General features: G+C 36.2%; 1 protein-coding gene across 7 annotated transcripts in view; it reads right to left on the bottom strand.

The window, feature by feature from the left end:
• Positions 1–12,252, bottom strand: part of RALGAPA1 (Ral GTPase activating protein catalytic subunit alpha 1) — a 256,935-nt gene that overhangs the window by 120,668 nt on the left and 124,015 nt on the right. For all 7 annotated transcript variants that reach the window (XM_024551309.4, XM_071221931.1, XM_024551306.2 and 4 more), the window contains 4 exons: positions 11,540–11,695; positions 10,080–10,208; positions 5,983–6,108; positions 4,789–4,847 (listed from right to left, as the gene is read on the bottom strand). In XM_024551309.4, coding sequence (XP_024407077.2) covers positions 4,789–4,847; positions 5,983–6,108; positions 10,080–10,208; positions 11,540–11,695 — 470 coding nt within the window. The remainder of the gene's footprint in view (positions 1–4,788; positions 4,848–5,982; positions 6,109–10,079; positions 10,209–11,539; positions 11,696–12,252) is intronic.

Genomic DNA, 12,252 nt, shown 5'->3' with positions numbered 1-12,252 from the left:
AATATGTAACCTGCTTTCAAAAAGGAAAGAGTGTAATTTGATTAATTGATAGCAGAAAGGTGAACTTAAAAACTAGAAGCAGCTAGGATAAGACAAATATTATTTTCATTATCATTTACATTTAACATAGCTCACTACAAACTCTTAAAAACAAGTTAGGATCACAAATAAAAAGCATATGCTTTCTTTAAAAGGGATTCCAACAGAAACGAACTTATAGAATTTGTGTTCTGTTGCTTCATGTCTTGTGAACCTCCCTTTCCCTACTTCAACTGAATTTCAGCTTGAAGGGAGAACTTGTGATAGGAATCAGTAGAATTCCATTAGTGTGTTCAAATATAAGCTTCTGATGAAGACCATAATGGTTCTACGAATAAGCAAAGTCAACTCCTTCTAATATCCTGGTATACCTGGCATGTACTGACACTGATATTCTTAAATTGATACTCTTAAATGAAATTGCTAAACTTCAGAACAATTCAGTGCGGAAACATTTTACTTCCTAAACAAATTGGACGAGAAGTTTTAGTCTAGCACAGTGTTAATGCTACAAAAATTGTTTACTATCAAAACCACCACAGCCGCTGCCGTCATCATGCCCGCAGTAACCAGCGTGAGCTTGCCTGCCAGAACATGAAAAAGCAGACTCGGTTAAGGGAAAGATCGGAGATGACGGGCTTCTGCTGCCACTGCAACCAGAGGGGCTCTGAGATAATGCAGCAAAGGCAGAAGAAGGCAAACAAGAAGGTGGAACTCAAGTAGCTTGTCCAACCCTCCTGCCCTTTGCCTGGGTGCCTGGGGCCAGTCCCACCACGCTGGCGTTTCCTCCTGCAGTGCTCACAGGTGCCAGCGCCAAGGGCACCCCATTGCCCTGGGTCTCAGCGGGTCCCTTTTGTGCTTCCCTTCCCTCAGGTAGCCTCTCTCCCTGGGCCACTCCTGGAGGTGAGGAGGTTAGCCCTTGCCAGTGGTTTTTATTAGTGTGGTGCTCACCCCAAAGTAATAAAAGTAGTTTTAAATAAAAAAACAAAACCAACCAAACAAAAAAACTCCACCAGAAAGTCTTCTAAGCAATTCCACTGCTTTATTTCTTCTCTACTATTGTCTCTCCATAAATCTTGGGTAAAATTTACAGATGTAAATAACCAAGTTTCCCCGTTAGCAGTATATAGAGCTATACTCCTAAAGTAACATTAAACTCTGAAGTGAAGCAAAGCTCTCCACTGATGCAGCTAACTAAAGGCACAGACTGGGAGCGCAGCTGCTTAACGGTATTTTTGTTAACAAAGGGATAAGATATGTGTGTATGTGTGTGTACGTACACACGTATGCATGTACAGTTTCCTACATTTCTAAAAAGATGTCCAAATAATCTAGATTATTCCCAGTATGGCTCAACTCTCTGCTCCAGGTCAATTTTGGGAGTATAAGCTTCTAAGACTTCACATTCCTGAAAAGTACAGGAAATACATTTATAAAATGGTTATGTTCAATTTATGCAATTTTCCTATACTTTTCAAAAAATTTAATTTTTATCATATTTTTTCCCATTACCATTTAGTCTCCATATACCCCACTGCCCCCCAGCAATCACCACCCTGTTGTCCATATCCATGAGTCCTTTTTCTTCCCTACATTCTTAGTACACGCTGTTGTGTTAATGGTTCCGAAATCTGGTTCTGGGCAGCTATATTTTAGGCTTCAATATTCTTTACTTGAGATGAAACGCAGTTAAAAAAGAAAAAGGCAGAAAATCTAGAACCTGGAGCTCTAGGTTCAAATCTGATCCAGCCATTATTATTTATGGATCTAATAAAGCTCTGAAGGCAAACTGCCAGGTTTTAATCATGGCTCTGCCATTTCTGGGTGATAGGGCTGATTATTTAAATACTTTGGGTTCCCATAATAAGGAGGATACAAATTGTACCTATCTCCTAGAGTTGTTGCAAAGATTAAATGAGGTAATAAAGTATTTAGAACAGTGTCTGGCACCTAGAAAGGGCTTAATAAATGTTAGCTTTCTAAGCCATCCGTTTCTTGCTAGGAAAATTGGAAGGATAATGATGGTTGCATTAATTTCTCAGCACTGTGATGAGGAATAAATGAAACAATATTATAGGAAAATTGTGGAAACAAAAGGTTGTCATTTTTAACATAGAAAATACTAGAGAAATAATATTGAAAATTATCCAATTTGAGGGTAAAGCTACCAAAAATGAAAATATAGTATAATGATAAAGACAATGTCATTTCTGGACATGTCTAATATTAAAGTAGAATTAATGTAAAAAATTTACTCAAGATTTGCTTTTAGTTACCTTTACAATTAAGTGAGAAACATGGAATTGAATTAAGAAATTGGAGCTATGTCTCATTTAAGCCAGCTGCTCATTTTATATTATTTTTACTTGCTGGAAAAAAAAGAGGTTTCAATTAGAGTTAAAATCCAAATGGTCAGAGCAATGATCTGCACTTTCATGAATGCTGGGTCAGAAAGTGTGTTGGAAATGAGGAAGCTTTGCTGAGATGAAGGCCAGAGTAGTAACACAGACTAATGTTGAAGCTAATAACAAACTATTATAATGACATTCAAGAAATATGTAAATTGATGATATTTTGGGGATGAGAAAAAACATGATGTGTTACTGACAACCAGCTGATTTAAATCTCAACCTTTTTTGGGGAATGTTTAGTAAAACAAAAAATGCCAAGTTTTCACTTCTTAATAAGATATTTGAAAAGAAAATACTCTAAAAACTTACTTATATATATTTTTAAAACATCCTGATCAAATAATTGTTAATATCAACATATGCTATATTCTTAAATATATTATTTTTACAATAATAATGTTTTATTTTAATTCAATTTAACAAACATTCATTGGGTACCTACTACTACATTTAAAAGTATTGCATAAGAAACAGTGACAAATATAAAATGAAAGGAAAGCAAAATGTATTTAAATTAAAAGAAGTCATTTTCACCCTGACTGGTGTGGCTCCGTGGATTGAGCAGCAGCCTGTGAACTGCAGGGTCTCTGGTTCGATTGCTAGTCAAGGCACATGCCAGGGTTATAGGCCAGGTCGCCAGTTGCGGGGCATTCAAGAGGCAATGGACTGATGTTTTTACCCCTATCTTTTTCCCTCCCTTCCCCTATCTTTAAAAATAAATATACAAAACTCTTTCAAAAACACTCTAAAGAAGGGTATTTGGACTTCTGGTCAAGATAGAGGCGGAGGTAGAAACACTTTGCCTCCTCACACAACTAAAAGAAGGACAACAAATTTAAAAACAAAAAACCCCCAGAACATCCAGAAAACTGAATTGTATGGAAGTCTGACAAGGAGTTAAAGAAGAAACATTCATCTAGACCAGTAGGAGGGGCAGAGATGAGCATCCGGGGCAGGGAGAGGACACACAGCAAGGCAATGGCTGGAGGATGGGGCAGGTGAGGCTGAGGCTGGAGGATGCAGAGGTCCCATATTTGAATGTAGATAAAACGGGAGGAACTGGGGAGCGAGACAGACTGCGCGACCCAGGGTTCCACAGCAGGAAAAGAAAGCCTCGAAATCTCTGGAGGTAAAAACCTGTGGGGGTTGTGGTGGTAAGAGAAACTCCCAGCCTCACAGGAGAGTTCATTGGAGGGACCCACAGGGTCCTGGAATGTACACAAAACCATCCACCTGGGAATCAGCACCAAAAGGGCCCAAGTTGCTTGTGGGTAGCTGGGGAAGTGACTGAAAGCCAGCTGAGGGCCGAGCAAACAGCATTGTTCCCTCTTAGACATCTGCCCCACATTCAGTGCCATACCAGGGTTGCGCCGCCCTGGCAAATATCTAGGGCTACGCCCCTTACAGTGTATCAGCTGTGCCAAGACAGAAAAAATATGGCCCTAATGAAAGAACAGATCAAAGCTTCAAAAACAGAACTAAGCGATGAAGAGATAGCCAACCTATCAACAGGCAAGAAGGGGCTGGAAAGAAGTATTCCAAGTCATGAAAGGCAAGGACCTACATCCAAGATTACTCTATCCAGCAAAGCTTTCACTTAGAATGGAAGGGCAGAGAAAGTGCTTCTCAGATAAGGTCAAGTTAAAGGAGTTCATCATCACCAAGCTCTTATTATATGAAATGTTAAAGGGACTTATCTAAGAAAAAGAAGATCAAAACTATGAACAGTAAAACGACAACAGACTCACAACTATCAACAACTGAACCTGAAAACAAACTAAGCCAACAACTACAACAGGAACAGAATCACAGAAATGGAGATCATATGGAGGGTTATCAGTGTGGGGGGGGCGGGGAGAGGGGAGATTGAGGGAAAAGGTACAGGGAATAAGAAGCATAAATGGTTGGTACAAAATAGACAGGAGGAGGTTAAGAATAGTATAGGAAATAGAGAAGCTGAAGAACTTATATGTATGACTCAGGGACATGAACTAAGAGGGGGGAATATGGGTGGGGGGGATGCAGAGTACAGGGGAATAAAGTGGGGAAAATGGGACAACTGTAATAGCATAATCAATAAAGTATATTTTAAAAAACTAAAGAAAGAAAAAAGTTATTTTCAATACAGAGGGTAAAGATACTGAAAGGATGACTAGTATTTCTTTTAGTGAGTCATATTTAAATAATGAGAAAAGTATTTAATTATGCAAATAATTTAAATTTATAATTCAGAATTGCTTTTGTGTATCTGAAACAATGTGGACTGCTAAATAATTCAATCAACTTCTAAAATAAGGTTCCTAACAGTTATGACAAGTCTTAAGAATATCTGACCTACCGTGCAGGACCGGAGGGTTCATCTCTTGCTGAGCTTAATACAGTTTTGATTATAAGTTCCTAAAATAAAGGGGAAATAGAAGCAATGAGTAAGAGTTCATTCATTAATTCAACAAATATTAATTGCTACTATGCCAGGTGATAGGAATACTGTAGTGAAGTGAAAGTCTTTGTTCTCACATACATACTTTTAATAGGGTTAAATATTACTCATAAAATGAGCTAGAAAAATAAAACAATGGTATGGTCTGAATGTCCCCCATCCCCTGGCAAATTCACATGTTGAAGTCCTAGTCCCAGAGGTGCACAGGTCCCGAGGGTAGAACGTTTATGAATCACATTAATGCTCTGATTACAAAAGAGACCCACAACAGAGCACGGCAGCTTTCACTTTGTGAGGACACAGGGAGAAGGCCCAGGATGAACCAGGAAGAGGACCCTCACCCGAACGCGATTATGCTAAACCCCAACCTCAAACTTCTCAGCCTCCAGAAATGTGAGAAATAAATTTCTGTTGTTTTTATAAGCTACCCAATCTGTAATATTTTGTTATAGCAGCCCAAAACAAGTTTTCACTGATTTTTTACTTGAAGTTTTAAAAAAGGCTTATAGGCAATTAGGAGCCTATCTGCTTCTAATCAAATACCATTATCTTTACTTTTAAGGTTTAATATCTGTGGTAAATTCCATCAGCAATTGCACAGTCACGGTTTAATTGTGCACCATCTTCTGTTCAAGCCAGTTAATACTCTGGTGCAATGGGAGCCCAAACCCCAACTCCTACAGCAGAACAGAATATTTTGTTTGATTCTTCACACTGGGAAACTGGGAAAGGGTGAGAGTCAATATGCAGGTTTAGTACCATTTCAATCTTAGAAGTCTTGCATTAACAGCATAGTATTTGACACACAGAATGTTTCAATAAATAGCCAATGAGTGAATGAATAAATCCTAAGAGGCTGGTATGTGAGTGGGTTCAATACTAAGGAGATGTTTCCAAAGCAGTTAAAAACACACAAAAAGGCTATGCTCCCAATGGACATTCCAGCCTTTGTGTCAGAGGAGTACGGCTGGTTAATACTACTTACCAGCCAGTTGTGTGGTTTTTAAGAAAAGAAAGAATACAGATTTTATTGAATATACATTATAATTATACTATCATTTAAATACTAAAAATTAGCATCTGGTGTCTTACCTTAACATCTGTAAACTGAGACACAGCAATATCAGGAATATTGGGATGGAGAGCAGGTAATTCACAATATAAGTTAGGAAAGCAAACCAAAGATCCCAGAAGAACTTGTGCTTCCACTCTTGGTGCCTATATATCCAGATTTTTAAAATCTTTAAAATGTGTTTGTGTTATTAAATTACCCCCAAAATTACTTGATCACCTAACCATATTACACAGAGAAGTGAGCAAATAAGACAAAATTCACAAAGAATGGAAAACACAAAAAAATTCAGGTTTCACCTACATTTTCCATATAAACTATTTATTTTTATTTATTCTCAGTAAATGCAACAAATAGCAGAATTTTTCTTAAGAGCAACTAACAAGCAGAAATTAGCCACAGTTAACAAGACTAAAAATATGTGAATGTAAAAAGGCAGTTTAGCTAACAACATAAAATTACCCTAATTTTGAGGAAAAATATAAATACTTTTGTTTTAAAGGCAATTCATATATTGTAACACATTGTTCTTTAAAATTTTTTAATTTGTTGAGGTGACATTGGTTAATAAATAGTAACATTGTTCAAATGTGCATATGACTCAATTCACTAGATTATATTTGCTACTATCTAAGAATTAGTAAAATAACTAAGGATGAAAATGTTAACTAAATTTTCAAGAAATTATTCTAAATGGTTTTTATATTATGCACATGAGGAAAAGCATTGCCTGTACTACTTACTAAAAGCAACCTTAGAATTTATGCCCGGACTGCAGATAAAGGATGTTTTCCTTAGCTGTATTAAGCCATTCCTGAAGTATTAGCACTGAATATTTATTTTTCTTCTCTGACTTCTTACATGCCTATCAAACACCAACATCAACCTACTAATACAGTGCTATATTTAGTAAAATAACTACAAGTTGATTTGTATGTTTAATAATACCTAACAAAAGTGCTAAAACAATCCATTAGAAATATAATACTTCTATTCACATAAATCAAGAACCTGTCTTCACGAGGACTTAAGTTAGTAAGTGCTACAATGGAGGCAACAGAGCAGTACTTTATGATGATTTCCAACAAACAACTCATTTCTGTATACAAAAAAATCTAAATTTATAGATATAAGGCAGCAGCAGAAATGGGCAGGGTAAGCTGGTGGTCACCATCCTAATTTAAAGGAAGTTACCCTATAAAAATGAAAATGATCAAAAAAGCATTATTTAATGAAAGAGATTACATAAGGGTTTTTCTTGAAAGGTGGATAGGGTGACTGGAAATGTTCAGGTATATAGATATAATGGGGGCAGACTTGGAATGTGATTGTAATTAAGAAAAGCAAAAACTAATTAATTATTTTGTAATATGCCTGGCAGGGGATGGGACGGTGGTGACTAACAAAAAGATGACATGTATGGGACCTAAATTGGAAATCCAAGGAGCAAAATGTATATATACTGTGTACCTGAAACATCATCCAGAAGAAGACTGTCCTTAACCTTATAGTGGAAATGTGGGTATCAGGTTTGATTCCTGCAGTCAAACCTGATTAATTTAGTTTCCTGTGCTGTCTTTCTCAACAGGTATTCCTCATATGAACCAGGAAGACTATTTTCTAAATTTCCCCAGGGATGTGACATAAGTAGTCTTCTAGCTGTGCAGGAGGGAAGTGTAGTCACATAAAATAGATGCCTAGGGACATCAGGCCTTAATCTCTTGCAGAACCTTGAGAAAGGCTGCAGGAAATATGCCGACTACTCATCTAGAATAACTGGCCCATTGAACAGTAATAGTTTTCATAGTAAACTGATAAAAAATGGCAATGGTTTATGGATGGGTCTCCGCTAAACTCTAGAAACTTTTTGCCTGTTATCTAAGAGATTGATAACCTGTATACACTGATACTATATTACCTTGTTACTTGTTTACCATCTTTAGTTTGTCTTCCATTTAATGTACTCCTAGGTTAATACAGTTATTTAATATTCCCAAAGCACAGATTCAATCACCTCTCTCCCTACTTTAAAAAATTTAACTGTTCATCTAATATAAAAAAATTATAATCTGAATCGTAGCATTCAAAACCTCCCAAGATGCAGTAGTCTAAAGCAGTGCTTCTTAGTCTTTAATGTCCACATTAACCACTTGGGCTAGTTAAAATGCATATTCTATTTCAGTGCATCTGGGACGGGGTCTGAGATTCTGCATCTGTAACAAGCGCCCAGATCACGACAAATGTTGCCGGTGTGCAGACCATGTTTTGCGTAGCTGGGATTTAAAATACCTCTCTGTTCTTTTTGTCTACTACTCTCTAGTTAGGTTAACTAGCCTCTAAACAATTATTTGTTGTTCCTTGAACATAGCCTACTCATGCCTCTTTCCCTCGGCCTGGAATACCATCCCTCATCTGCATCCTCACATATAAAAATACTACTAATTTTTCAAGGACATATTCAAATATCTTTCGCATGAAAACTCCCCAATATCTCAAACCAAGTAAGATCTCTCTTTTGTCTGAATTACTATATAATTTTACTTTATTTAACAGACTCTCATATTGCATAATGTGTCATATAATGTCCCAACCATGTTACAATATTAATTACTTTAATCCTTATAAAATAACTCCATGAGGAAGGTTATCTCCATTTTATTGTTGAAGAAACTGAGACAGAGGAATTAAGTTGTAACTTGTACAAGGTCTCACAGCTAGTAAGTGGCAGAGCTGGGACCTGAACCTAGGCAGACTAACTCTAGATTCCATGCTTTTAAGCACTATGCTAAGCTCCTCCTATTGGCATCTATTTGTTATCCATATTCTATAATTGTTAATATACTTTCATATTTTCCCAGCAGCAGACTATATGTTGCTTGAGCAGTTTTATCTCATTTATTCTATATCCTTCTGTATTCCACCCATGGAACACTTCGTACCCAAGGGGAAACAAAACTTTAATAATAGTAAAAGGGCTTATCACCATGTTTAACATACACTATGCTGAATAAATACTAACACATTCGAATAATAAATACCTACAAGTGTGATGCTGGGCTAGGCCCTGGAGATGCAAGATGGGTAAGACATGGGTAAGAAATGGGATTAATAACTAGCTATACATACAGGTTCTTCTTTTATTTGATTTCCTAGGTGCTTGTATACAGTTTCATGGCTTTCAATACCATCCATAAAGTAATGTTTCCTAGCTTTATGTTTTCAGTCCTAATGCCTCATTTGAGCTCCTGAGTAATATATACAATGGCCCTCCTGACATCTCTTCATGGATATCTAATAGACAGCCTACTATGTCCCAAACAGAACTCCTCCTCACTCACTGTTGGTCTTTTGCAGCTTATAACTTTTGCAAGTTATAAAGTGCTAGTCAAGTATTACTGATTTTTCTCTCCCCAAAACTCTTAAAATTTTCTAGTAGGCTTTCAGTTAATTGTCGTTTCTTATTTATACTTTGATCCAGAGTGATCTTTCTAAAATGTAAATTTCATCATGTTACTCCTTTCTTAAAATCCTTCAATGGTTATCCATTCATTCTTTCCTTAGGATGAAATCTAATCTCTTCAGCACTATGAACACAGTCCCTGCCTTTTCTCTTAGTTCACCTCGGCCACTTAAAATGAACATGTTCCAACTATACTAAGTTACCTGGCACTGTCTCAAAGCTCCACAGCTGCATGAAAAGTCCTCACATACTGTCTGAGTTTAGACTGTATTCCTAGAGCATATTTCTGGGTTACCCCACCTCTGTTTCTTTCTTTTCTTTTTCTTAGAGCTCATTGCCCTTTCTTTACTTTCTTCTCTCTTTCTGTTTCCTTAGATGTCCTCAACTAAAACTTCTGTTTTCTTAAGCATATTTAGTTCATTTTTATAGCTCCTGGATCAATTCATCAACTAATTTTAGTACTTTCTTATACTTCAAAATTTCTTATTTACTTTTTCCTAATGTGGGAGAAGCAATCAATCCAATTAAACTGTGAAACTTCCCAACATCAGACTACTATGTTTTTTGTTAACAATAGCTTTTCCTTTGTTGCTTTGTCAGTTGAGTCCTGGTTAACTGAGCTTGTTATATTAGGAAGAACAGGAAATGAAAACTTACATTGAGAAAAGCTGAAGAAGCCACTCTGCCAGCTGCTACAATAAAATCCATAATAAGCATTGTGGCACCAGGCAAACCAAGTGAAAAAAATTGAGGTGAACAGTGCTTGATGATTGTATTGACAATATCCTTAGGAATAAGGAAAGAAGTGGGAAAAAAATATCACAAATGTAATCTTGAGTATCAGCTAATCGATATCCTTAAAATAGATATCACATGAAATACTAAAACAGGTAATTACTAAACATTGGCTGACTAATTACAAAGACTAATTTTAATTTCTCCAAATGATCCGTGCTTAGTATTGTATTCTGTCAAAGTAAACGTAAAACACATTTGTTTAACTGATGCCAATATAGCATTTTTTTCCCCACAAGAGGAAGTTAGAAGGCTCTTTACTTCGGTTAAAACCAAACTGCAGAGTAGTTGCTCCTGCCATTCATGGCTTCCATGCGATAAATCTGATGTCTGAACTTACATGACCTGCTATATAGCAACTGAAGAGATTCCTTTTTCAGATAAAGTAAATTCCTTTGATGATAGCTAGCTAGCATCAAAGATCTAGGTGCAGACGTTTTTGAGGGAATATGGACTTGGTTATTCATCTGCTGGCTTTTGAAATTTACCATGAGAATGCAGTCTGTTAGGCTGTATTACTCAATGTGATTTATCTTAAACAAAAGCTTTCTTTTTCTAGTAATTAAGAGTGCCAATTTATCTGCGACATGTTTATAAGGTAGAACATAATTATTTCTAATTAATGTAGGAGTTTCTAAGGAGTTTTCATTTTTCAGAAAGGGATATAATTATTACCTTTTAATATAAATTTAGTGCTCTTTAAATCAACTGAAAGTGAAATTTAAGCACATTTAACAAAAATGTTTACATTATCTTGACTTGAGACCTCCCACGATTTTTATTTTACAGCCAGGAGCGAGACCCCTGAGGTAGTGTTCTAGTCATGATCATTATGACTACATACTGCAATGACTGTGACTGATACAAACGCCAAGTCATTATACTTGTCATTATGCGCACACAATTTATGGCAGTAAGAAAACGTGATGTGCTGACTCTCAGAATGGGAAAAAACTGCTGACCGCTGCATGACTAGGTGAGCAGATCCATAGGCCTCAAGGACCAATTATCAAGTAACAATCACAAAACGCCTAAGATGTTGTCAGTATAAACAAATGATGCTTTAATCTCTTCAAAAAGAGAACTAGCTGGTATAACATTGGAGGAACTGGGCATTTAATAATCAAGTAAGCCCCTTAACTACAATAGCTTCTTTTTTCACCTACATTTCAAAAAAATGAGGTTATAAAAATGAAAGGTGTAAATAAACCATTACCTAAGGAAAAAATTTTAATTCTAAACCTAAAATGTCAAGAGTTAAACGGAATGGAGAATCAAAGATAAATGTATAAAGCAACTTGCTAGAAAGTATACATGTTTACCTGATCAATATGAAGTAATCCACAATGCATTATGTTATAGAAATGTGTCAGAAAATCTCTATTTGGAGAAACATCTTGTCTTCTTTTCATTGTATTGCAAATAAGTTTATAAGCATGTAATTTACCTTGCTTATATTTATCAGTCAACATGGTTGCCTACAATTAGAAGATTATGGTTTTAATACTCAAAAACAAATACTATTTGTTAAATACTTAAACATTTGAATATATCAAGCAATACATTTATTTTCATTTATTTCTATGTTGTCCCAATTTCTTTACTGAACTACCTAAACTATTACCAGTAAAATGATATAGTGTAGACCCTGGTTGGTGTGGCTCAGAGGATTGAGTGCTGGCCTGCAAACCAAAGGGTCGCTGGTTGGATTCCCAGTCAGGGCACATGCCTGGGTTGCGGGCCAAGTCCCCAGTAGGGGCCGCACGAGTACAACCACACATTGACGTTTCTCTGCCTCTCTTTCTCCTTCCCTTCCCCTCTAAAATAAATAAATAAAATCTTTTTAAAAATGTAAAAGAAATGATATAGTGTAGGTATGAATAACCAGTTTCACTTAGGAAAATGCGTCAAACATTATCCAATGACATTTGAAAGAATTACATCTTTAAAAGTACATACATATTGTGACACATATGCAGTTACTATTTCATTAAATATAATGCAAAACATGATTTTCTATAAAAATGATGTATCC

Source organism: Desmodus rotundus, chromosome 7, assembly GCF_022682495.2.
Source record: "Desmodus rotundus isolate HL8 chromosome 7, HLdesRot8A.1, whole genome shotgun sequence".
NCBI lineage: Eukaryota > Metazoa > Chordata > Mammalia > Chiroptera > Phyllostomidae > Desmodus > Desmodus rotundus.
Note: the sequence above shows the minus strand (reverse complement) of the source record. Positions and strands in the feature narration are given on the sequence as shown.